At 44.9% G+C, this 27,046-nt stretch overlaps 1 protein-coding gene across 1 annotated transcript in view; it reads left to right on the top strand.

Moving 5' to 3' along the window:
- Positions 1-529: 529 nt before the first annotated feature.
- GAS6 (growth arrest specific 6) overlaps positions 530-27,046 on the top strand; it is a 46,253-nt gene continuing 19,736 nt past the window's right edge. The window contains exons 1-5 of the mRNA XM_075425436.1: positions 530-621; positions 910-1,076; positions 17,751-17,775; positions 18,575-18,637; positions 25,610-25,732. Of these exons, the coding sequence (XP_075281551.1) occupies positions 552-621; positions 910-1,076; positions 17,751-17,775; positions 18,575-18,637; positions 25,610-25,732 (448 nt within the window). The 5' untranslated portion in view covers positions 530-551. The remainder of the gene's footprint in view (positions 622-909; positions 1,077-17,750; positions 17,776-18,574; positions 18,638-25,609; positions 25,733-27,046) is intronic.

The following is a 27,046-nucleotide window of genomic DNA, read 5'->3' as shown; positions in this document are numbered from 1 at the left end:
AGCATATCGCTATAAAAGATATCCCTCCCTTCCCTGAGGAGTTTATCCTAAAATAGCGGAATAAGCTGAAAATCTAGTCATGAAGAAAACACGCACTGGGGGCGGGGAGAGCCCAGGTGTCCAACCTGAGGCAGGACCGGGCTGCGTTCGGCGCCACCTTCCCCCCCTCCAGCCGCTCCCGCCGGAGCCGCTCGTCCTCGCCTCGCCTCGCCCCAGAGCCGGCCCGGAGACGGGGGACCGCCCTCCCACCGGCTCCCCGGGCCCCCTCAGCCCGGCTCCCCGTAAACGCCCCCACCCCGCCGCCCCGCCGCCCGGCGCGGCCCTCGGGAAGCGGCCGGGCAGGTACGCGGGGCCGCCCCGCCGCCCCGCGAGGTGTGTCCCGGCGGCGCTCGGCCAGCGGCTGCGGAGGGCGGGCGGTGGGGGGGGGGGGGGGGGGGGGCGAGCGGCTGCCCGGCTCCCCCGCTGCGCTCTCCGCCCGCCCCGCTCCGCCCCGCTCCGCTCCGCCGCCGCCCGGCCCGGCCCGGCCCGGCCCCAGCCGCCGCCGCCGCATCATGCCGCATCCCGCGGCGCCCCTCGGGGCCGCCCTGCTGCTGACCCTGCTGGCGGCCGACTCCTGGCAGAGTGAGTACCGCGGGGGGCTCCGGACCCCCCCACCCCCCCGCACACGCCGCCGAGCATCCCCCCGCGCTCCCCGTGTGTGTGCGGTCTGCGGGAGCTGCTGGGGGGGGGGGGGATGCGCGGCCTCACGGCCAGGCTGCGGGCGGGGATGCCGGTGCGGCGGGGGCCGCGGTCGGTGCCCCCCGGCCGGGCGGTTTGGTGTGCGAGTGGGGGGGGCGGGCTCCGCTGTTCACCATTGCCTCCCCTTCCTCCTCCTCCTCCTCCTTGTCGCCCCCCGGGACCGGCACCCAGCCGTGCTGCTGCGCGCCCCGGAGGCTGCCCAGTTCCTGCGGCAGAGGCAGCGGCGAGCCTACCAGATCTTCGAGGAGACCAAGCAAGGGCACCTGGAGAGGGAGTGCGTGGAGGAGCACTGCAGCAAGGAGGAGGCCCGGGAGGTGTTCGAGAACGACCCCGAGACGGTAAGGGCGCGGAGGAGATTCGCGGATCCGTCTGCGGCTGGCCGCCAGCTGCCCGCACAGCTGGGGGAGCCGCTGGGAGGAGGAGGAGGAACCAGAACCATTAGGTGGATGACTGGAAGCCCACGGTGTCACAGCAAGGGCTGTGTCGGTGCCATCCGGTCAGAAATGCCTCGGTGAGGATGGTGTGGGATGTTCTGCGGGCTCGACCGCTGTCCCCGGAGAGTGGAAGGGCCCTATTCACCCACAGTGTAAATCCATGAAGCAAGAGCAGTGCGAGTAACGCTGTGGCTCCTCTGTCTGGACACCGTGTCGTCCCTCTTTCCTCCAGCCTCTCGTCCCAGCTGTGTTTAAAATCCCCTTAATGTTGGGGCATATGTCAGAGTAGGGGTTTCTCAGAAGAAGCATGTCATAAACACACTTTAATCCCTTCAGGCCATATTGGACTTGGTCTGAGTTTTGGGATCAGTAGGTTCAGGACCTGTCACTACGACAGCAGGAGAGCACGTGAACGGGAACGTGGTACTGCTGCGCTTCCGACACTCAGCGTGGATTCACACAGTTACAGCTCGCACACCACGGGCTGCTGGCTCTTCCAGTCTTCCTCTCGCTTTGGACAGCATGTGGATGCGGTTGTGTTGCTGTACTGAGCTTGGCTTACTCTCCCAACTACTTCACACCTCCTGTCTACCCTGTTTTGGATGGGCTGTTCCCATTGCAGAGATTATCTGGCATTGATTTAGCGGTGGGAAGTGGATTTTTCTCGGTGTTCGAACTGAAGCTTGAGACTGCACAGCATGTTCCTGTTAATGGCGCGATGCTCTAGGGAGAAGATAGGACAGAGAGAGAGGAGAGAGTGTGTGCAGGCAAGGGAGGGACTCATCTGAGGAGCTGTTTCATGCTTCAGTCAGACAAGTCTTGACATGTGTGCTTCGTTAGCAGGCTCAGCGCTGGATATACAGCGCGGCAGCTTTGTTGTCACAAGGCAGTAGTAAGCATGGCAAAAACAGTGTGATGCCGGCTTTTCTTTTTGACAATCTTTAAATTAGATCTTAATATGGAGCACTTGCCCAGGCAGTGTTTAACGTTACACCTCTTACGTGCATGTGCAGTCACATCTGCATGCAGCAGCATTTTCTTCTGTCCTGTAAAACTGAGCCAACACAGAATATGGATAACTGCAATGTGGTGAGAGTGGCTGGCACAACTATTTCCATATTGATGTTGAAGAACGTAACTTTAAACTCAGTATAAATATTCACCGTATAGCAGTGAATACAGGAAAAAATATCCCAGATGTGATTTTGTAGCATTCTGGAAAAAAGGTGACCTGAGGTCACCAGTTTTGCAAACTGCCTTCTGGCCAAAAAAGTAGCCAAATGCGATGCATGGATAGACCAGTTTAGAGGGTGGTAGACTGTGTAAATGTGTAAAGAGTTTTTAACAGTACTTGGTATTTATTTTGTATATTGGAAAAAAATATACAGTTCTACTGTAATGAAAATATGAAATCATTCTGGTTTAGAATCTTTTAATGTGTAATATAAGTTCTCTAAGACCCAGTCACGCCGTCTAAGCGTGTTTTGCAGGACAACGCAAGCTTTGTGTCATTGCAAATGATTTTGATTTTTTTTGTGCGTTTCTTTCGTTGTTGCTGGTCGGTCTCTCTCTAGTTCTGAAAACCTCTGAAAAAATACCGCTAGGGTTAGATGAGCTTCTAGTGCCTGTGCCCCCTTGCTTATTTTACATGCACTTCTACACCAAAGCCCTGCATTTTATAATACTTCTAGGCCTGCAGTGATGTAAAATCCTGCCTTTTCTGAGACACGAACCTCCCAAAAGCTGTGAACTTGCTTCTTATGTGCAGCATGTCCTACTCCTTGCTGTTACTTTCCTTCAGTTTGACTGGGGAGCAAGTGTGCCACTGCCTATCGGGGGATTTACGGCCCTTCCTGTCCATTTTGCAATCAGTGTGTGACGTGAAGGCAGCAGTTGCTCTTCAGGAGCAGTTTTCTGATGCGTGGTGGCAGAGGTCACGTTTGCGGGCTGTTAGTACTGTAAACGTTGGAAGCCTTCAGTGCTTTGTAAGGCATAGGTGACTCCTCCTCCGGCAGTATCTCTGGATTTGATGGGCAGAGTATTTTTCTCATCTGCGTTTTGGTCTGACTTGATCTTTTCGCGTCTCCCTCATACGCACCGGAGGTAATGGAAGTGGTTTCTTAAATGCCAGGAAGTTATCGTGCTGTTGTGTCACCCATGCTGCCTTGTATGTCCTGTCCTGGTGACTGACAGAAGAAGGAAGCTAGCTGAGACAGGATGAAAACTGTTGATAAACAATGCCTAGCAGTATGAGGAATTACAGTAGCTGCAGTCACGCTTCAGCGTATTGTCGGGCTGCAGCTGGTCCATGCTGGTAAAGCGAGGACTTCTTATTGACCGGGGAAATGTACAGATTACTGCTGACAGCTGATGATTCCTTATAGTTTATGAAGGCTGACATTTTTGTCTCTGCCTGCTGAATCTGGTCACAGAGATGAACTACTGCGCCCTGCGCTGAGCCCTGGGGCTGGCCTCGTAGCAGGCAAGCCGCGGGGAGCACGTCAGTGCACTGCTCATCTGCGCTGCTGCATCTCCCAGGTTGTATGCTTTAAAGCACCAGATGAGCGCGAATGTAGGCATTCAGCTGTTTACTGTCCCATGGGAGTGATGGTCTTGCAGCCTTGGCAACTGAAGGTTGGTTTGAGATTAGTTAATAGCTTGCTGCTTCTTTGTTTGACCTGAAGAAAGGCTTGCGATGTGAGCACAAACGTGTTGTCGCTCTTCCCTGTCTCCTCCCATCAGATCATCTAATGAAATGTGTGAGTCTTTGTTACAAACCTTGCCATTCTTAACTCTCCTATGGTTGTGTGAAGAGAATTTCAAGGCCTGATTTCCAGGCCTGTGACTTAAAGACGTGATGTGAAATTGCATTTACCAGTCCAATCAGACAGCACCAGAAGTTCAGGTAAGATGAAGCAAGGCTGTAATGTAGCTTGCGTGATGCTTCCCAGGTAAAACCATAGCTCAGTCCAGCCAAGTGAAACATCTGGCCCCTAATAGCATTTTATGGAAAGCTGATCACGGAAGCAATGGAAGGAAAAATGGTGCTCTGGTATAGGTAAATGGTATTTCATTCCTATTTACTGGAATTGACTATGCAGTGTTTATGTCGTTTCCCTGTACCAAAGCATCCTTTTGCAGTGTCTTCCATTGCTTCACTGATCAACTTTCCAGAGCAACATCTGCGAGCCGTCAGCAGAAGGTACACATTCTCTGAAACCTGAATGCGGGTGTGGCCACATGTGTGATTACTTACATCAACTGCTAAGAATAGTGTGTGAGGCGGGGCTAAACAGCCATTCATTTGCAGGCCAGTGCAGCTTTTGTCTTTTATGTTACGGAAAATATAAATATCAGCTCACCCAGACTAGAGGAAGGAAGATCCATTGAAACATTTTGAGGTGGTTGTTTTTTTTGTTTAGGAGGCAGAACAAAACTCAGCCTGTGCTATTTGTATGACTATACATGGTAAAAACAAGCGTGAGCCTAGGTTAATGAGTCTTGCAGCCTGATTATAACATCCTTAGACGTTACTGCAGAATTCTGGGATGGTTCCTGTTTTGTAATTTCATTTATGCGAGAGGTACCAAACAGAAAAATAAAAAGATAATATGCTGGGAAAAAAAATCAGGATGGGAAACATGTTCGTGGGAGATGTGAGGACTGTTTCTAAATGTGATCTATTAAAAAGATATGCTAGATGTGATAGATGGGATGAAGTTGCAAAATATCTTGGATATAGAGATAAGAATGTTATCTTATTTCAGACGTTGACGAGGCCTTATAAAAAGCAGTACTGCAGAAATATTTGACCTTGGTATGCAGTCAAGGTATTACAGCTTGTTAACCTCCTGATAAACTGCTCAGGAATTTGGTTGACCTGTTCTAAAAATGTGGTCATCCAAGCAAGTGAAACAAAGGGCAGAAGGGAGTGTAGTTTCTTGTGTTCTTGGAAATGTTAGATGTCACTGAAGAATAAATACAGCAAAAATGTGTCCTTGTGCAAGGAGTTTCTCTGTTTTGAAAGGCTCAGCGTAGGGAAGGCGTTTGATTGCAGCCTGTTATTGCTCGGTACCATAGTTTGTCAGTACAGCATCTGTCACTGCACCTCTTGCTTGCTGTTGTTACTGCTGAAGAATTGCTGGTCTTCCTGCAGGTCATCATTGACATTGCCGTGCTGAATACTTTGAAAGCTGCTTGTCCCACCAGAGGCACTGACGTAGGTCAGCCCGGCCACCTGTCTTAACTGTTTGTGGATTTGTCCCTCAATAGGGTACCATGGAAAGCCGGATGGTTTTCGTATGCATGCTGAATGAACATCGGATTCACAGGCACCCACATGAAAAGTTCTCTTGCTTTTTGAGGGACTTGTGTGCCAACTCCTGTGAAAATCTATGACTTGTCAGATGCACAAAATGCGGGCAGAGAATCACTGGGTAACTCGGGCTGAAAGGGACTCGGGAGGTCCAGTCTCCCACTCATGGCAAGGGCAGCAGTGAGACCAGATCAGGCTTTTCGGGGCTTTTTGCAGTCATGTCTTGAAAATTACTGATCCTAACAAAACATCCAGCAATGTCAACATTCTTTCGGCTAGGCTGGGTTTCTCGAGAAGCTGACATGCAGATGAAGCAATATATAGGGTGTGATAGTGGTCAGTTTGGTTGTGTTTCACAGTGTTACTGGCTCATTGGTTTTATTTCTTTATTTGTTCCATTATGTGACATGGCCACGATAACACAGAGGAGCTGCATGTGTGGACTGGAGTCATCCAGACTTTACGCTGATCTTTTAGGAGGGGTGCTTGTCAGACAATATTTAGGTCTTATTTCTAAGAATAGCAAGGTAGATACACACTTGTAAATACTAATTGGAAAAGTATGAAGGCATGTAGTGGGAGGATAGGAGAGGAGTTTGTGGGAGAATCAAGCAGTATAAAATTTCTTTGAGTAATTTAGTGAATGTTGTGTAGTCTAGACATGAAAAATACTGATATCATCTTTAAATACAGATGTCATCATCCCTGTATAGAATATTCCTTTCTAGATCCAGGCAAAAATATGGATTTGCTTCCTGCGAAAATTCTTCTCAATCTACCAATTTGTCAGGGGCTTTTGGCAGAGTATGGAGGAAGGGCTAGATTTATAGCTGGTGTGAATTTTGGATCTATTCTTGTTGGTGCAGATTTCATCTGAGAGAGGGAAAGAGTTACCAAACAACTCTGTGCTGATGATTTAACCTGCTTGAGCTCAGTATATGGGAGGATGGATTTGCAGTGGTACCTGCATAATAGATTTTGAGAAAGGAAATAAGGAGACATGTAGACTTCTGTCCAGGAATGGCTTGTAGGAGAGAAGGAATGGGATAGAAAGGACTGGAGGGAGTCATACCAAACTCCAGTGGGTCTAACTGGTCTGGAAGGCAAGCAGATTGGGACTGTGGAGCAGGATGCGTCTATCTCCTCGGTGGTACAGACACAGCATTTGCTTGTGGTCATGAGGTTCTGCAGCAGGAGGCTGACAAAAATACTCCTGCTTGCCTTAGAAGGCAGGTCATACATTTATTAGCTAAATGCTACTTTGTCAGAAGATATTGAGAAGGGTGAGCAAAGTTTGCTGTTGATGGAAGCAGGCACAGCTGCATCAACTCTGCTGGACTCATGACTACCTGATCTTTATCTGTTTCCACTTGTGTGAGTTTAGCACAGCAGTTCAGAACAGACCTGGAAATACTGAAACACCGCATCACAAAAGCCCTACACACTAAACCTGTGTTTAGGGAACAAGAACAAGAAGAAGGGAACAAGAGAAAACAAAAGTGGCAGATATTACACTGAGGGGCTGTTTGAAGATAGGATGGAGAAAGATGCTAAGAATGGTAAATTGGAGCAGGGGGATTATACAGGTTTGGGTCAAGAAGGAAGATAATGGAAAAAGCAGATAAAGTTATTAAGTCAGTTTTTTAGAAGAATACAGTAGGTTTCAGTAAATATGTGAGAGGGGAAAAAAAGCCAATTAAAAATGAAGAAAACCATTTTGTGGCTAAGGGGTCATGTAATTTTCTTTTTAAATTTAAAAAAAAAAGAGGAGCAGCCTACTGGGAATTAATACTGAGTTTGTTAGTACAGCTGCAAGAGAATCAGGTAAGAGAAACACTGATTCTGTATAAATTGGCAGTTGTGGTTCATGCGTGCTCCAACTCTAAGTGAACTTAATGAATTTCAAGCAATTGCGTTCCAATAAGTATGAAGAACAAGAATGGAATCAGCATCAGAGATTTAGAAGAAACTGAGAATGAGAATGGACATAGCAAGGGAGCCGTGGACCGCTCTGGAGACGGTGTGACACAGACCTGGGATATGAAGAGTGGAAAACTTTGGGGCAGGACAATTACTAAAGAAGCAGCAAAAATGTTCATTATCTCATACTTCAGTCCCCAGTGAAGTAATTCAGCGAGCGCTAAATGACTAAAACCATGGCAATTTAAAAACAGAACCAGTGGAAAGGAGGTGAGGGGGGGAGCGGTTCTTCCAGTTTATTTCTCCTCCACTCGCATTATAATCTTTTCAGGCTTTGGTTTCACATGTGAGAGCTCAGGTGATCTACTTGGAGTAAGCAACCCCCTTGCCTATTCTGTTCACACTTCCTGCACAGGGATTTGTGGAACTGCATGGACTGATGTAAAGAACTGATCTAAAGAAGAAGTAGTCTGGAGAGAAAAATGATCATTTTGCAGCTGGATCACTTCCCTGGTCCAGGTCGCTATGCACCTTCACAAAGGGTTGCACCAACACATTGCAAATGACAGCGGAGGTTTAGGGTGGGAAGGCCAGGTGCTAGGGGAGAAGCAGAAAGGGTCGTCACAGCTTATGCTGTCGAAGAAGCGAATGAATAACCAAGCCTTGGAGAATCTAACTGAAGTTTTTCAGCAGGTCTCCATTCCAGATCTGAACCTTCATCACTGTTTTGTTATGACCTGCTGTTCTAGAGGCTCTCCATACATGCACGTGTCTGTAGGGAAGTTTTCTTATTTACTGTTTTGGGTTTTCTTGCTGTCTGTTTGAGCATCAGCAGTGGGACCCAGAGGAAGAGCAAAGCTGGAAAATAAAGAGGATGCCCAGGGAGGGGAACAAGCGTTGGTGTTGTCTTCACACACCTGCCAGGACAGAAGGGTCCATGAATGAAGAGGTAAAAGGAGTATGGGTCATGGTTGCCCTGTACAAAATCACGTGCGTCTGGAGAGCTGCACTGGGCTGACTCCCAGAACAGGGAGTCCTAGTTTAGTTGCAGAAAGCATTTAGGACAGGAACACAAAAGGAAAAGTTACTTATTAAAATAACGAACAGGGAAGTATGAGATCAGATTCTGTCACAAGGGCCTAGTGCTGTCTCGGATGTAACTTCCCTATTCCCTGCTTGCCTGTTCCCTCTGAGGCCAAATGCCACAATGCCTTAAAGTCGCTGTTGTGGTGAGTTGCAACCTCTGCAGGTAAGCAAAATCCTAAGGAACAATATCGTTAGATTACAGGAAGGGGGAAAAATGTAATATTTCTTCAGTGGATAAAATGTTACAGAGCCTATAAGAGGTGGCAAACATTTAAATCATGTTAGATGGGATACATATCTGTTCTATTATAAATACAGCTTAAATAATTGAACAGTAATGACACAATATCGGATGTTGAAGGGAGAGCTTTTTACTTATGCTAGGTGTTTTGTCAGATTCTGGTTTGCTGAGTTTGTCTGAAGTTTCTGAGTGTTAGTTTAACCACACCTACAAATATTGTAACTGTTGCAACAAGTAAGGATTCAAACAAGCAACACCGAGTGAAGGTCTGTTATCAAACGGGGATCCTCTTTTCAAATTGCACATCGATACAGCTTTCAGTCCTGAAGCAGTGGAGGAAACCTCAAGGCATTCCTGATGGGATTGCATGAAGAATAACTTAAAAGCCCATGCAACCAACTCATTGGAATAACTCTACAAATTTTTTTTTTTGGACTATTTGGCCCTTGGCACCAGTTACATCTATTTCACACTGTTAATGTCCCATCAAACCCTGCCTCAGGCCACACATAGAAATCATCTCTCTGTGCCCCCTGCGTTGGCACAAATGTAAAGTATCTGTGTTTTGCTTGGCTGTGACATACAGGAACGTTTTTTTTTTCTTTCTGTCTTTCTTCTCATTACATTTTTCCTGTAATTTGCATTCTAATAATTGGTGGGTTTTTCCTCATTGCAGAGCAGCATCTTTTGCTGAGGTGGCACATCAGTATGCTGTTGGAAAATAGTCCTGCCTCTGAGAACAGGGTGAGGGAAGCTATAATGATAGATGTTTTTTAGGTAGGTGATCGTGGCCCTATATGTGGCACTGGTGAGGCTGCACCTGGAGTACTGTGTTCAGTTTTGGGCCCCTCACTACAAGAAGGACACTGAGTTGCTGGAGCATGTCCAGAGAAGAGCAACGAGGCTAGTGAGGGGTCTGGAGAACAAGTCTTATGAGGAGTGGCTGAGGGAGCTGGGGCTGTTCAGCCTGGAGAAGATGAGGCTGAGGGGAGACCTTATTGCTCTCTACAGCTACCTGAAAGGAGGTTGTAGTGAGGCAGGCATTGGTCTTGATGCCGTGAAAAGCCAGAATTGAAGACTCAATAGTCAGAAGACTGTTAAACAGGTATTCTTTATTATGGCGCCGGTCACATGGGGGATCTCTCCTCCAAACATGCACGCGAAACACCCTGTCATTTCAGGTTAAATACAATCACAATATACATATTCATTGTATTTCAGAGAAATGCTTATCATATTCATGACGTTTCCAATAACTAATTAGCATATGTTAATGTTTTTCACGCGTGTCTGTTAGCATCCTTGGGTGGTCTTTGGGGGTCTTAAGATGAAGGCTTATACTCATCACAGTGTTCGCTGGTTGACCTTTGTTTCTGCTCAAACTCAGTTCTAAGATCCCGTATACCGTGCCCTTCCAGGTTGTATTGCTCTGGTCTTGTTGCCCTCCTGGTGCCTCTTTATCTCTGTAGCTTGGTGCATCTGCCCTCCCAAGGCTGAGCTGTCCAAATAACATTATTTAGGAGTCTCTCTATCTTAGAGCTTTCCTATCCCCCTCCCCAAAACAGCAAGTCAGGTTTGTCTAAGTAGCGTTATTTAGGAGCCTCTTTATCTTGGAGCTTTCCTGTCTTCTCAAAACAACAAGGATTTACTTTAGTTTAATTACAATCACTCTAATAAGTGGAAATTTTACATTTACGGGTATCAGTCTCTTTTCCCAAGTAACTAGTGATTGGACAAGAGGCAAGGGCCTCAAGTTGTGTCAGGGAGATTTAAATTGGCTCTTAGGAAAAATTTCTTTACTGAAAGAGTGGTCAGACATTGGAACAGGCTGCCCAAGGAGGTGGTGGAGTCCCCATCCCTGGAGGTGTTCAAAAAACTTGCAGACGTGGCAATTCGGGACATGGTTTAGCAGGCATGGTGGTGTTGGGTTGACGGTTGGAGTTGATGATCTTAGAGGTCTTTTCCAACCTTAATCATTCTATGATTTTATGATTCTACGATTGTTTCCAGTCTTCAGGATTCTGCAGAGATGCCTAGTCTCTGTGAAACGGGTGATGCTGGAGAGGGTGGTCTTGCATGCTTCTTGTTTAGAAAGATCAACGACTCGGTGGAAGGGGCAGTCATAGTCTTTGTGCACCAGAATAACTGGACAGTGAAAGGGATACTCTGCAAGTGGATGCAAAATCTAAAAGCCACCCTAAACAACAGTAAATCTACTAGTAGGAGATGAGATCTCAAGGCTGCTTTTGGATTGTAACACGACCTGCTTGCTTCTGTAAAGCTTCACTTGCCAAATTGTGGAGAGTAGTTCTCTTTGCTACTTGCATGGAGAATGTAGATTGCCCCAAAGCAACATACTAGGAAGCATACTAGTCTGGCTGAGCGTTGGGTTCCTCACAATCAGAAGGAAAGCTTGTACAAACAATGTGGCACTGATTTGAGTATAATTTCTGCAACTACAACTTCTACAGATTTCAAATTCTGAATTGTAGGACTGGTTGATTACATTGTACGGGAGAAAAGCCTAATCATAAAGCATGAGATTTGCTATGCATTGAAAGCCTAGGGCTGAGTTTAAAAAAATGTGGTGAGCTCTTGAGCATTAATGAGCTTTGCATTCTCAGGTTATAACAGTTAAACAACTGTCAAAAGCTAAGTTATAGCCAATTATGTTTGGCAGCGGCCATTTCTTTGCCAGGATTGTGCAGGCCTGCAGTGTGGAAACATGAAGTACATTTATAAACAAGGAGGTGAGGCCATGCCCAAGACAAACATTCAGTCCTGAAGGAAAGAGGAAAAGGGAGAGTCTTTATACGGAAATGAGAAAAGGGCATAATGTGGGAGTTGCCACAGCTCGCTAAGAGGTAACTAGGTAACTAAGAAAGAGCTCTTTAGAAATTACCATTGCTAACACAAGTCTGTGAGATCCTCCAGTGTTAGCAGTGCTGCAGTCGCAGAATCAGAGGGTGACTGAGATTGGCTGGCACCTCTGGAGGTCATCTGGTCCAACCCCCTGCTCAGGCAGGGTCACCTTCAGCCAGTTGCCCAGGAACATGAACAGTCCTTCTGTATACTACGCTTTTTATCTGCTGCCACTACAGCTCAAACATGTTTTTGATTAAATTCAAGTGCTGATCAGGCTTACCTGACCTAGTACTCAAGCAAAACAAACAGAAGCAGTTGGCAGGCCGTTTTGGCTGAGGTTTCCAGTGTCGCCAGTTACTTTAAGCAACAGTGAGAACATTTTCCTGGTGTAGACAGGGTCATTGTTATGTTTTCAGAAGGGCTATTTTTATACAGTGACTCATGTTAACGGCTGTTCTGATTTGGTGTTCTTCCATCTTCCCTAAAAATGCATTGGGACTAATGCATACCCAATATAATTTCACTAACTTTTGGATTTTACCACTAAGGGACAGTTTGGCCATAAAGTGGAAAATAGATGGAGACCCCAGTCACACTCTAGGTTTCCTCTGGCAGGGAAGGGTACTTCTGACGCTTTGACTCCACAGCCCTGCTATGAACTCTCACCTTCGTGTTGCTGTTCTCCTCAGTTGTTTCAATGCAGGGTATTGTGGGGGTGGCTCCACAGAAACTATTCTTAACTATTCCACTGCAACCATTAACATTTGGAAGAAAAAACAAATATGAAAAAGAACAACCTGGAGTTTTGGGGCAGAATTTGTTTGGGTTGGTTTTTTTTGAGGACACTTTCAAACCTATGCTCTCTTTTCGTTTTAGATACCCATACTAAGTGTTGTAGTGGCTGTGCTGTAAGGGTAGGAATAAGCTCTGGATGTAGGTGGAAGAAGAACTCCTTAACCTCATGAAAAAGTGTTCGATGTCACTCTACCCTGAAATAAAAGCATGTACTCTTAAGTCTTGCACTACTGTAGTGGAAACCAAGAATTGCGTTTAATGCATTGGGAGACTTTCTGCTGGCATGTACTTGTGTTTGTGTGGAAGGGGTGGGGGCTGTAGAGCTTAAATCTTTTCTGTTACAGCACAGCTCTGCCTCCTGGACAGCAAGGAAAAGGTCTCTAGAGCTGAGCTGGAATAAGCAAGCCAAGACCTGCCTGGAGGGACTGGCCTTATGCAGTACTTTCCACTTCACTGAAAGGGTGGAGGCTTGTAGATGTGAGGCACTTCCCAGTCTCTCCTATTCCTCCCTCTTTACCTGAGATCTCTGCTGAGCCGTGCCTCTGATGGCACATGATGCGTGGTGTGTAACTCATACCCCACGCAGGTCTGCAGGCTGTGCGTGTCCTGGTGCCAGGCCCTTGACGACTGAAGCTTCTGGCATCCCCGTTGTACAGGTTGATGTGTGGGAACCAAGCAGACAGAAAGTGCGTTGGGTCACGAGAAGCAGGGGTGGAAATACGTAAAGGTTTTCTTGCTAGGAGCAGACAGAGAGGTTGGAATTGTTGAAACTCTGTTTGTGAAGGTTGGTCTCTTGTGGAGGTTGGTGCTTCTGCAAGGTATTGTCTTCCTCTTGCATGCACTGGGAGATTAGTACTGGACAGATTGGTTAGAAAGCTTGGTGAGGTCAGTGTCTGTACAACAGATTATCCAAAGGATGTTTATGTCCAATATGTATTTGTTTATAGCCTTTTGTTTTTAAAAGCCCATTGCTCCTTCTTTTATTTTCAGCAGTAATTAGCAAAGCGAATCTGAAGGGGAAGGGCTGACACTATTTAAATGTTGACTTCTTTTACCAGAGTCCAAGCTGAAAATTTAACACTTACTGTAATTCTGTGGTGACTTTTGCTACCACGGTGGTCACAGTTAAATAACCTCCTCTGTTTTGACCCTGTGAGTACTGGGCGGTTTTCTAGATGATAAGATGTTTGGTGAGCCTGAGGTTGAAGGCAACTAGTTGAGAAATCAGCAAAGTATTAACAGAGAACTTTTGCTAATCTTGGCATTTTTGTTGGGTCTGGAGAATACAACAGGAGATTTCTGATGGAGGGAAGATGAGACTCACACTTTTAACAGGGACCTGACCCTGTGCAGGATTTTCACCTTCCCTGACATCTGTGGGTCATTAAGACTTTGTACAGCACAGAAGACTGAAAAGTCATTGTAGAGTTGAACACTCACACAAGAAATAATGCACACCTTTCTGTGTAGGTTAGGCACAACTTGAACTTCTAACTGCGAGAACTTCACAGAACCACAGAATCACAGAATCACAGAATGGTAGGGGTTGGAAGGGACCTCTGTGAGTCATCTAGTCCAACCCTCCTGCCGAAGCAGGGTCACCTACAGCAGGCTGCAGAGGACCTTGTCTTGAATATCTCCAGAGGAGGAGACTCCACAACCTCCTTATCAGTGCTTTTTGAAAAGGGACTAACTACTACTTTCAGTTTAAGCAAGTTCCTTTTCTCAAGGTGGAAGATAGTTTGTCCATCATTCTTGATTAATCTTTTGGCTGAATAGAATACATTGTCATTGTATTTCCAGAAGTCTGTTGTAAGGAAAATCGATTATGGAGAAAAATGAAAAGTTAACCATACAAAAATGAGTAATGTTGGAACCTGCGATCACATTGCTTTATTTTATGATGGTAGTATCAGCAGGTCCTGTAGACCTGGAGAAGTGCCACTGATCAGCAAGCAGTTTTGTATAACATAAGCAAATGAGGAAGACAGGGAAAGAAGGGTTGCATTTCTATTAATAGCCTCCTGTTTAAATCACTTACCTCTGCTACATACCTCATGAAATGAAGTTTGTCATGGTACAGTGTCTTGGAGTTTCACTCTTCTGCTGTTCAGCTGGCATTCAATAAATATACAGTCAGTTTGCATTTGGAAAGTTATTTGTGAAATTAAAATAACTAGTTACCTTAATCTTTCATTCAAAAGTAAACTCTATACAACTTTTCTGGCACTCAACTCATTTATCAGAGGTCAAGGAGAAAATGGAGTCTTATGCCTTTGCCATCACTGACTTGGAGCAATTAGGCCGGTGGCCATGAATATGAAAGTTCCTATTTCTTGTCCTGTGAATGCAGAAAAAGTTGTTCTTGCCAGTGTCTGGATTATGCTGTTGGTGGTTAAACACATTTGCACATTCGTGTGACGTACATTGAATGAAGGGGAAATAAAGAAAAAAGTGTTTGGAATATTTCATCACATGCTGCTATCTTATTCTCCTTGAGTGCTGGCTGAAGTTCAGTTTGTTGTTATAGCACAGCTGGACACTCATCTGAATACTTAGACTGTTTAGATTTACTTCTGTTTTGACTGTATTTTTTTTTATTTGTCTTTTCCAAAAGTAAACCTTAAAAAAAAAAAGAGGGAAAGGGGACCGTTGTGAGTTCTGAGCTCCTCGCTCAGTTTGTTAACCTGAAGAGATATTACAAAGCTCAACCCCAAATGGTGCCAAGCCTGTTACTGTCAGGTCAGAATTGAAAATCAGAATAAGTGTAAGCTATTTCTTCTACATATTTATTGATGCTGTCATGATTTAGGCTGAATATTTACAGGGTGCATTTCAGTAACTGGAGCATATTTGCCAGAAGTGATTGATTTTTCTGGAGGATGACAGCAATGCAAAATTTTTAGTTTATATGACCGTGTCAGCCAGTTGATTGCATTAGAGAGTCCAGGTCGAATTGAATCACGGTTGCTCGTGGTTTGGATGGGTGTACGCTTCGCTGGATAAAGAACTGGCTGAATAGCTGAGCCCGGGGAGTGGCAGTGAATGGAGATAAATCCAGCTGGCTACCGGTCATGAGTGGTGTTCCCCAGGGCCCCGTTTTGGATCCAGTCTTGTTTAACATCTTTATCAATGATCCGCATGAGGGAACTGAGTGCTCCTTCAGTAAGTTTGCAGATGACACCAAGTTGGGTGGGAGTGTTGATCTGCTGGAGGGTAGGAAGGCTCTGTAGAGGGATCTGGACAGACTGGATCGATGGCCTGAGGCCAACTGTATGAGGTTCAGCAAGGCCAAGTGCCGGGTCCTGCACTTCAGTCACAACAACCCCATGCAACGCTACAGGCTTGGGGAGGAGTGGCTGGAAAGCTGCCCAGCGGAAAAGGACCTTGGTGTGTTGGTCGACAGCCGGCTAAACATGAGCCAGCAGTGTGCCCAGGTGGCCAAGAAGGCCAACGGCATCCTGGCTTGTCTCAGGAGCAGTGTGGCCAGCAGGAGTAGGGAGGTGGTCGTGCCCCTGTACTTGGCACTGGTGAGGCCACACCTGGAGTACTGTGTTCAGTTTTGGGCCCCTCACTACAAGAAGGACGTTGAGGTGCTGGAGCGTGTCCAGAGAAGAGCAACAAAGCTGACGAAGGATATAGAGAACAAGTCTTACAAGGAGTGGCTGAGGGAACTGGGGTCGTTTAGTCTGGAGAAGAGGAGGCTGAGGGAGACCTGATTGCTCTCTACAACTGCTTAAAAGGAGGTTGTAGTGAGGTGGGTGTTGGTCTCCCAAGTAACTAGTGATAGGATGAGAGGCAATGGCCTCAAGTTGTGTCAGGTAGATTTAGGTTGGATATTAGGAAATATTTTTTTACTGAAAGAGTGGTCAGACATTGGAACAGGCTGCCCAGGGAAGTGGTGGAGTCCCCATCCCCGGAGGTGTTCAAAAAACGTGTAGATGTGACACTTCGGGACAAGGTTTAGCAGACATGGTGGTGTTGGGTTGGTGGTGTGACTTGATGATCTTAGAGATCTTTTCCAGCCTTAATGATTTTATGATTCTATGGTGTGTGCCTGTCTCTGTTGTATGTACACATTTGTATATGTGCATGAGCTTATCCAAACACCTGTAATAAGAGGAGAAAATAAAATAGTTTCTAATCTTGCATCATCATAGACCAAATTAATTTTGTAGAATACAGGATAATTACTATCCTGATCTCACCACAGATAGTGTTATATGAAAATTGCTCACGTTGTATGAAAGAGAATTATACTGTGCATGCTTTCATGATTAGCTGAGAAATGGTTTATTTTAACAAAAAAAAATTAAGCACTGGTACAATCTACAAGTTCTCCCTCATTGCACACCCTAATTACAATTTTAACAGCACTTGAACTAGTGACTTACACATTATGAAATCCAATATGAAGTGAAGTTCGAAATAAATGCTTTTTCCTGGCCATGAATTTATGTATTTTTTGAAGAATGTGGTTTAATGATCCACTTAGGCCAATCTCCCACCCTTCCATGCAGCACAGCTGCATTTTCCTGCTGTTCCTCTGTGCTGGTGCAAGCAGTCATGCAACTGGCAAGGCCTTACCAGGCTGAGTATTTTTCTGACATGCAAGGTTAGATCCACATCACATCAGCAACCTGTTGCTCTCTCTGTATGGCTACACTGTGTTGACACAAGGTAGGGAACAGTTTGTATGGTTGTGTACCATGAGAGGAGTGGGAATGCCTTTTGCAGTCTGGCTTTAGATTAATGAATGGCAATTTTCCCCTCACTTGAAAATTTGCATTATTCCCTTCTTTGAGTGGACCGTCTCCATGATGTGATGGAATGGGCGGTATGGCAATGGGTGCTGTTGGAGTTGTAGTATGCTCATCATAAGAGCAAAAGGTACCCTTTTATTTTAGTGGTTGTGGTAGGGTGCTGTCCATGTTCTGCGTCAGCAGAGGACCTCCGGGGAGGTGCTGGGTGACTAAGTGACCCTGTACTTCCCTTTGGGGTTTTGTCCCTCGATTCCTCTTCCTTCCCCTGCCTCATGCCACCAGCAGCACCTTTGCCTCTCGCATACTGGGTAAGTGGCTTCACACGCTCAGTCAGTGCCACTTACCAGGTCAGCTGCTCTCAAAAAATACCTTGAGACTGGAGCTAACGTTTCTTTCTTTCGCAAAAGGCTCAATGCATGAATGGTACTGTGCTGCTTCTGGCTCTGAATAAAAAGAGATTAGGATGTTGGTGTTTGGACCTTATTAAACGACTGTCATACAAGATCGCCAAACTAACAGCAGCTCTTAAATAGTATGACAATAGAAGCAAATATGATTCAATAAATCTTTGATTTTTTTTTTTCCCCCTACAGGAATATTTCTACCCGAAATACTTGGGTGAGTTTCAGCTTTCGCTTTCACTTTGTGGCAGTGCTGGTATGTGGTGCCTAACACTGGAGCTTGTGGCAGTTGAAGCCTCTGCTAAGGAACGTTGATGGAAATCTGATTGCAATAGACATGCATTGCTAACTTTTAAGATAGACTGTACGTTCCTTATATGATTTTGAGGTTTGTTTCTTACCGATGTATAGATTTGCATACAGAGATACTTTATGTGGTTTCTGCGTGTTAAAATGTTGATGTTGCATTTGTATCTGTAGCTTGCAGCATTAGTAAATAATTTGCAGTCTTCTACCTTTTTCTCTTTTTAGTTAACTTAGCTGTTAACTAATGTCCTTATTTTAAAAAAAGTGCCTTTACTGATTGAACCACTGGCTTATTCTCTTGACTGTATCTTAGTCATGGCATTATATTGTTTTCTATTTGTGTTTAATATGCAGTACTTAAGATCACAAATGCCAACCATTTTAGAAAACTCCATGTGCTGTCTAGATTTTGAAAAAGACATTTAGTGGGTCAAATTTGAGTAGCTACTAACATGCTTTTAGAATCATGGTAGCATCTGGTAAAGTGATCATTCTCTTCAGATGGCTTATAACTCTACTGTACATCAGAGCTAAAAAATTTTGATGAACTTAAGAGTTTTAAGGCATCTGGGAGATTATAATATTTCATATGTTTTGCATCCACCTTCCAAATCCTTGCTTAATGAATCAGCAGACCAGATATGTTGTTACATGCTTTGAACAGCTGCCATGTCATCATTATAATAATAATTTCATTTTCTGTTCTTCAGCTTGTATTCAGAAATATGGGTCACCGTATACAAGAAGTCCAGATTTCCTTACATGCGTTCATAGTAAGCATTTTTGTTTTGTATACTGTAGTTAAATCTTCTCTCATGCTACCTGAAGGGGTGGAGCCAGCTCAGCCATCTCCATTTTTGATATTATTTTAGTACTGGTCTTCCTGTTCCCTCAGCTTGAGACTCCATATTGCTTGCCCTATCTGAGCAGCAGAACAAGACCTTTTCCCTTATAGAGCCTGTTGCAATCTCGCTTTCACCTTTCAGCGCCTGACTATTTTATGATGCAAGATGTTTCTTTCCCACCACTTTCCTAAGGTCTGTATAATCTGAGAAACAAGAAGGGTGAGCAATAGGATTTACCAGAAGGTTTTACACTATGCTTGGCCTTTCATTTTCTTGAATGGTAACTTCCGCTCACTCCTGTTAAGGAACCTCAAAAAAAGCTTAAAGTCAAACCCAGGCTTGTGTTGGGCTTCTGACAGCTTTGCTTAAGGAGATCAGTTTCATGCATCGTGTGACTGTGCTTTAAATATTGAAACATTTAAAAATTCAAATCAGTTTGCAGTCATACTGATATCTGTGTAGAAAGGGAAAGGGTATTTGTTCATCACTAACACTAGAGATCAGAATTTAAGGAACTCTTCTAATACCTTTCCAGTTCCCTCTTGAATCTTAGCAGTGCTAAAGATAGAAAGCTGCATAAATATTCTATATATGTTATGGGAGCAGATCAGTTCAAATGGGGAGAAAATCACATGTATGTATATTTATTTTCATTTTTACCCCTGTGGTTCAGTCTCCGACTGTGATCAAGTTTGACTAGTCGTGTGTTCATACCAGTGCTACCAAAGGAGGAATAGGATTTAGTCGACCTTTCATGTTTATAAACTGCATTACAGCAACCTTTTTTGAAGAGTGAATTCCGAGGCCAATAAGTGGTATGTGAAGACCTGCCCTCATATAATGCAGCAGTGTCACTTACGGATGTTAGAGTCCTCTGAACCGGGAACTCTCAGGCCCGTGGTGCCCGTGTGGGCTGCGGTGTGCCAGCTAGTTCAAAGGGGGACGTGAGGCTGAATGCTTCCTTCTGCTCACATGCGTGACACAGCAAAGAGGCAGGAGTTTGTGCTGAAAATGGTGGTTATCAACTGGGAACCCTTGTTCCAAACAGCTATTCAGTGTTTTAGAAATGCAAGTCCAAAGGATAGTGATGAAAAAATCTGAAAAAGTAAAAGCTGAATAATTGCTTTTAGGGATTTTTGCCCATTGCAGATGCAGTGGTTTGGAAATAAAATGATAATATTTTCCCCTATTAAAATATTAAAATACTTTAAAATGGCTCAGTTTTGGCTAGCCATTGTCAATTCACAGGAGAAGTAACAGAGAAGGAGCCTGAAACGCGCTTGGAAGAATGACAGACTTTGTACTTGGCCAGTTCCAGCGTGCCTCTTCATTTTTCACAGATGCTGCCAAAAGGCTATATGTAGCTCTGTGGGGTTGTGCCTGCAAGACACATTTAAATGTTTCTTAACAGTCTTTCTCCTCTCAAAACAAGGTGGTGGAAGGCTTTTTTAATCTGTCATACAAAGACATTGCACAACCTAAGGGCTGGAGGGTGGTTAACTAGACTAATTTATACTAGAAATAAGGTACAAATTGTAACTGTGACGGTGATTAGACAGTTTAGCGGAGTATTTGAGGATTCTTGGTTTCATAACATCCTTAGATCAGTTTTACAGGTAGGATTCAGCTCTGGATTCAGAGAGATAGATGCAGGTGTTTCCAGCATAGGTGCCTACATGAGCAGTATTCCCATCAGAGTCAGCAGAGAGTTAACATGCAGTCAGGGGTTCTAGAGGGATTCCACTGACCAAACTGTGTCTGTTCTGCGGAGAGCTGAATCACTCCACCGACTCCGTTTATTGTACTGACTAGGTCTTTACTGACTGCAACGAGAATTTAAGACAGTTGCTTTGCAGATAGATGCTTACCTTACACTCCTGTACTTTGGTCTGCAGATCTGAATCTTTTTCTAAAAGAGATCCCGTAGATCAGCTAGGAATTAGAGATTTGATTCTGCAAGAGTTTGGAAAACTCTACAGGATTTTTTGGAAATGAAGCTGCATGTGGCCTTAAAAAACACGATGGGATTTTTGTTGTGTCGTGTGTGTCTGCTTTTTAATAGTGAGTGTCATGGTCTTCGCAACCTTGCATTTTCCCAATGAAGTTTTAATTTACACTATTCTGTGAATATTAAAAAAATAATTTCACAGTACAGAGTAATGAACTGGAAGCAGCAGTCAGTGTACTTACGTAAAGTTTTGTTTCTATACAGACAAAAAATGGAACTGGTAGCTCTATTCTCTGTCTGCACTTACGAGCTATATATGTGCTGTCAGACACAGCTCAAAGCACACAAAAAAGTCATGCTCTTTATTACTTTTGAAAGTTTTACTACAATCTGTCATGTAAATGAGTGGAGGCAAAAGCTCTGTTTTCTCTTGCAATGGCTTAAATCAGGAGCACCTTCTACAAAGTTGGCAGAACTACACAGTTGTGAAGCCACCAGCACAGTATAAGACTGTGTCTCATGTTCTCAGACTCCCATGATAAGAGGAGCAAACTATCAGCACAGTGTTGATGTGATAGAAATGTCCACGGTTGTTCATGCCATTCACCATTGGTTGTGACAGGGTGGTATTCTACTGGGCAGTCTTATTTCCATCTGGCTCTGCAAGGCACATAAGAATACAGTTTGAGAGAGAGCATCAGAAGCTTGAGGATACACCAGATAAGTCACACATAACCCTGCTGACTTGTGTTGGTTGTCAAGTGACTTTGAAAACACTGCCATGTCTGGGAGGCTTAGTTTGTGCTTCTTCAAAAAAACGGATTTGGCTGACTATACCTAAACCATTCTGTTTACTGTACACAGCTTCTAGTCTGCTTAGGAAAGGAACATGCTGATCGGAGCTGCTCTGCCATGGCTCATCTCTGCCGTGACCTGGCCTCTCCTTCCACAGCAGGTTGGAAGGGGCCTTATAGATCATCTAGTTCCAAGCCCGCTGCCTTGGACAGGGACACTTTCCACTGGACCAGGTTGCTCAAAGCCCCATCCAACCTGGCCTTGAACACTGCCAGAGAGGGGGCATCCACAACTTCTCTGGGCAACTTGTTGCAGTGCCTCATCACCCTCATAGTAAAGAATTTTGTTCTTATATCTAATCTAAATCTGTACTCTTTTAGTTTAAAGCCATCACCCCTTGACCTATCGCCACAAGCCCTTGTAAAAAGTCCCTCTCCGGCTTTCTAGTAGGCCCCCTTCATAGAATCATAGAATCATAGGTTGGAAAAGACCTCTAAGATCACCAAGTCCAACCATCCACCCAACACCACCATGCCTACTAAACCATATCCCGAAGTGCCACATCTACACGTTTTTTAAACATGTCCGGGGATGGTGACTCAACCACCTCCCTGGGCAGCCTGTTCCAATGCCTGACCACTCTTTCAGTAAAGAAATGTTTCCTAATATCTAATCTAAACCTCCCCTGACACAACTTGAGGCCATTGCCTCTCGTCCTGTTGCTAGTTACTTGGGACAAGAGACCAACCCCTGCCTCACTACAACCTCCTTTCAGTACCTCCTTCAGGTACTAAAAGGCCGCACTAAGGTCTCCCCGGAGCCTTCTGTTCTCCAGGCTGAACAGCCCCACATCTCTCAGCCTTTCCTCACAGCAGAGGTGTTCCATCACTCTGATCATTTTTGTGGCCTCCTCTGGACCCGCTCCAGCAGGTCCATGTCTTTCCTGTGCTGAGGGCTCCAGAGCTGGACGCAGTACTCCAGTTGGGGTCTCACTAGAGTGGAGCAGAGAGGCAGAATCCCCTCCCTCGACCTGCTGGCCACACTGCTTTTGATGCAGCCCAGGACACCATTGGCCTTCTGGGCTGTGAGCGCACGCTGCTGGGTCATGCTGAGCTTCTCATCAACCAACACCCATAAGTCCTTCTCCTCAGGGTTGCACTCCATCTATTCTCCACCCAGCCTGTATCTGTGCTTGGGATTGCCTTGACCCAGGTGCAGAACCTTGCACTTGGCTTTGTTGAACTACATGAGGTCTGCACGGGCCCATTTCTCAAGCTTGTCAAGGTCCCTCTGGATGGCATCCCATCTCACCAGTGTGTTAACCACACCACACAATCACAACTTGACATGCAGGTTCTTTCAGCTGTGGAGATTTGTGATAATTTACAACCTTTTATAGAGCTCTTCACTTCATCTAGTTTGTTCTGCTTGGTTCAGCCCACTATATTTAATGACAGCCATTGCCAATCATCTGCTGATTTCTGGCATCTGTTAGTCCTCTTCAGAAGAATCCAGTGGAATCTTTATTATAAACATATGCATATGGTGGACAGGTATGTTTGTCATAGTTTTTGAACTTGCACTAGAAAGTCCTTATGTCCAAGGCTCAATTAAATACCCTACAGAGGAAGGACTGGGGGAAACTTTTGTATTGTACAATGCGATAAATGTAAAGAAGTACAGAATTAGTACTCCATGGTAATCTGAATAAACTGCAGCACTGTGTGTGTCTAACTTCAGTCTTCAGATAATTCAGAGTGCAGTGCAGCCCAAGAATCTGACCACTTTTTCTTGATAACTGTCCAACATTTGAGCATATGCTCTTGCCTTATTTTTATGCCTAACATAGCGCCAATCTTAATGGCAGTCCAAAGGCAAACAGAAAGTTCAAAAGGCAAACTGGAATGCAGCAGGTTCCACCTGAACATCAGGAAGCACTTTTTCACAGTGAGGGTGACCCAGAACTGGGACAGGTTTCCTGGGGAGGTTGTGGAGTCTCTGTTCTTGGAGATACTCAAAACCTGTCTGGACATGGTCCTGGGCAGCCAGCTCTGGGTGGCCCTGCTTGAGCAGGGGTTTGGACAAGAGGACCTCCAGAGGTGCTTTCCGAGCTCAGCCAGTCTGCGATTACTGAAATCTAAGGCAGTCAATGCAAACAAAAATGCCATTCTGTGCTTTGTAAGACATCAAAGGGAGTTGCTTCTGCCTGCACTCACAGAAATAAGTTTTTTCAAAGCAGCCTGTCATGAAGGTGACTTTCAAGGTCACACAGAGGAAGTTAAGATGACAAATGTAGAAGCAGTATAATCCTGACAAAAGTAGGAGTTAATCCAATTCTTAACTTTTCTTAATTTTAGAAGCCTGGTGGGGCTACAAACAGTTCCTCTCCCTACGTGCCTCTCTGCCACACCATGTGCCCATCAATTCACAAGTCATGTTTCAGAATATCATCGAGAGTCTAAACTGGATGTTGGTCTACTGAATGTTGGTCTCAGCAGAACCAGTGTATGAAAAGGGGTCTTTGCTGCTGCTGCTTGCTTAATGTGTATCCACTGAGCACTTTTTGCACTGCAAATCTGGTGTCACAGACCAAACTTGGTCTTCAGGGGTCTGTTGCTAAATGTCTCTGTCTGGTTGACTTCTCATAAACTCTTCCTTTTTCTGGACTCAACTGGGTTTTCTGCTGAGTAGTAAGGATGAGTTGCCATGATTGTAGGATTACAGAAGGCATTGTTAATGATAGTAGGTCTTCCTTTAAAGACTGCTAGCTGCAGCAACTGTCAACAGTTCCTGTCATGCACCAAAGGATTGGGTAGAATCATTGCTTTGTAGCTTTGCCACCCCCACTCTGGCATAGCTGGTCAGGCACAAGAAACTGCCAGATATGCTCATCAGAATACAAGACTGGACATCATGCCTTTATGGCACAGGAGTTCCTTTTCCAATGCATTCCATGCGCTGGTGAGCATAGGGGACAGTGGGACTGGCCGCTTAACTGCTGCAATATAGGTCAGTCCTACTGTGAATATACATTCATTCAGGTTTCCTATGGCTCTGGTCAGGTTCCAATGTTCTATTCACCCAAGTGTAGAAGGTGCACAGAAATGCCCTGTCTCTCCTGAACCCCACTGCTGGGAGGGGATATGTAAACAGAAAGGCCCTCTAACGAGGTGAGCTTTGCAGTCTACAGAATGAGCTTCTGCACTGCTCCTTTCGGTTAGGTCATGGAAACGGTTAATACATTTATGTTTTTTTGGAGGTCACTGGTCTAGAACACCTGTGTAACAGGTTAGTACTATGTGATAGCTAGCAGTTCATTTTTTGTAGGGACAAGGGTATTCTCCGATTGTCCCCCCCAGCTATCTCTGCAAACACTGTCCCCGAGTGTTTTGCAGGTAGGTGGGTGGGTGAATTTGGTGACTTCCATTCCTTGGGCAGTTACATGATAGTTTGATATTTGTATGGTGACTACTCTCTTGCTGCGCTCCTATGGAGAACGTCCTTTGCCAGCTGTGGGTACTTGGCTTCAAAATCAGTGGCAGACTTCACTCTGTGTTGTCCCCATAGGAACATTGTGCTGTCCGTACACTGGATTAGCGCTTTGTGATTCGTATGCTGTTAACCCATTGGTATTTTTTTTTAATTCTCATTCTACATAATAGAAAAGCCTAAGTGGGACAGCTCTGATATAAATTTCAGATACAAACCTTTGCTAGAAATGAATCTGTCAACCCTAGTGAGATCCTCCGTTGAACTACCAAAAGTAATTGAAAAGAGTACCCATCCTTGCTTCATTGCTGCCCGCTTTCTGTTTTCTCCAAAACTAGGGAGAGCAGAATTAACTTTCTTAAAAATTAGCTACTTTGAGCTGTTTCTTTTAGGACGTGCCCTTCAGATATGGGGGTGGTAACTCACTCCCTTTTGAAGTGAAATTAATTTCACTGCATGTGCTCTGCAAAATTCTTGGCACAGCTTGTTCAGCATGTGAGCACTAAGAATTAACTTGCAGTTTTGCTGGGTATGAGTATTTCTGATAGTCATTCCCCACTACTGTTTAAGCTTCTTGATTTTTAATGCGAGTGAAATACCTGGTTGTCAGTGACTTCACTGTGCTGTTCTGTTTTGTTTTGTTTTGTTTTATTCCTTACATAAATCAGATTTGCCAAACCAGTGTTCACCTGATCCTTGTCACAAAGAGGGGACCGTCAAATGCGAAGATCTCAAGGGAGACTTCTATTGTGAATGCAAGCGTGGCTGGCAGGGAAAAACATGTGAAAAAGGTAATTGGGTTTCATTGTCTTTTATACCTGTAACAAAGATGTATTGGGCTTTGCTATACTCTCAAATGGTCGTTGATACTGTGCTGCACAATTCAAAAGTCACAGAATTGAACCTGGATTACACACAGCTTGTGTTTTTACCTTTCTGCGAATCAGGTCACTCACATCAGCATTTTGTATATGACTTTAATGGATCTCAGCTTGGTCTTGGCAAGGTAATCTAAGAAGTTACATTCCAAGTTTCTGTTCCACCCCTCTGAAAGGGGCAGCAGAAATAGAGTTGTAGTGGCTTTTCAAGCAGACCTACTTCAAACTGCTTCTGTGAACCCTGATGTAACAGGTCACAGACTGCAGAGCCAGAGGCACTGGCCCAGCTTCCCTTCCAGCACCTCTGCAATGGGAGCAGTGACTTTCAGCAGGCACTTGGGATCTCATGATGCACAAACTGATGCAATTAGTCTGTTAAAGCCTCTGTAGTAGTTTAACTGGACAGCTGGCAACTAAGCACCAGACAGCCACTCGCTCATCCCTCCCTTTGCCCCCAGCGGGATGGGGAGGGGAAATGGAAAAAAGGGGAAACACGTGGGTTGAGATAAAGACAGTTTAATAAGACAACAAAGTAAATACTAATACTAATAATACTACTACTAGAAATAAGTTATAAATTATTATATACAATTTTATATCAATCTGCAGCCAGTCCCCGAGCAGCAATTGCAGAACGCCAAACTCGCGAATTTTTGAGAATTTCACAAAACTCCCCCAGAAAAACAAACTCCCAGAAAAGTTCGAACTCCAACAAGAGAGGATTCAAACCCATGGAAAAAGCAAGAAAGATTCCTGTCCTTCCCACCCCCACCCCCCATCAAGCCCATTCATAAACTGAGCATGACGGCTGTGGTATGGAGTATTTCTACTGGCCAGCTTGGCTGGCTGCCTGGCTGTGCTCCCTCCCAGCTCTTGCACACCTGCTCGTTAGCTGGACGTGGGAAACTGGAAAAAAGTCCTTGATTTCTTAGCACCAACTGAAAACATCAAAGTTATCAACATTCTTCTCGTACTATATTCAAAATACAGCAGCTACTGGGAGGAAAATTAACTCTATCCCAGCCGAAACCAGGACAGCCTCCTTGCTAGTAGGACCTTATCCCACGTCCACTTAATCCCACTGTATATTTCCATCACCTCCAAAGAGAATACTCAAGCAGAAACTATTTGTACAAGAAGTTCCAGGCCCCCAGAGGGCTTTCTCTGTTCCTTTATGAAATACTGAAGTTATCTTCCCTCCTCTTGTTTTCTGGCTTCTGTTTTTTT

This window comes from Opisthocomus hoazin, chromosome 1 (genome assembly GCF_030867145.1).
Source record: "Opisthocomus hoazin isolate bOpiHoa1 chromosome 1, bOpiHoa1.hap1, whole genome shotgun sequence".
Taxonomy (NCBI): domain Eukaryota; kingdom Metazoa; phylum Chordata; class Aves; order Opisthocomiformes; family Opisthocomidae; genus Opisthocomus; species Opisthocomus hoazin.
Note: the sequence above shows the minus strand (reverse complement) of the source record. Positions and strands in the feature narration are given on the sequence as shown.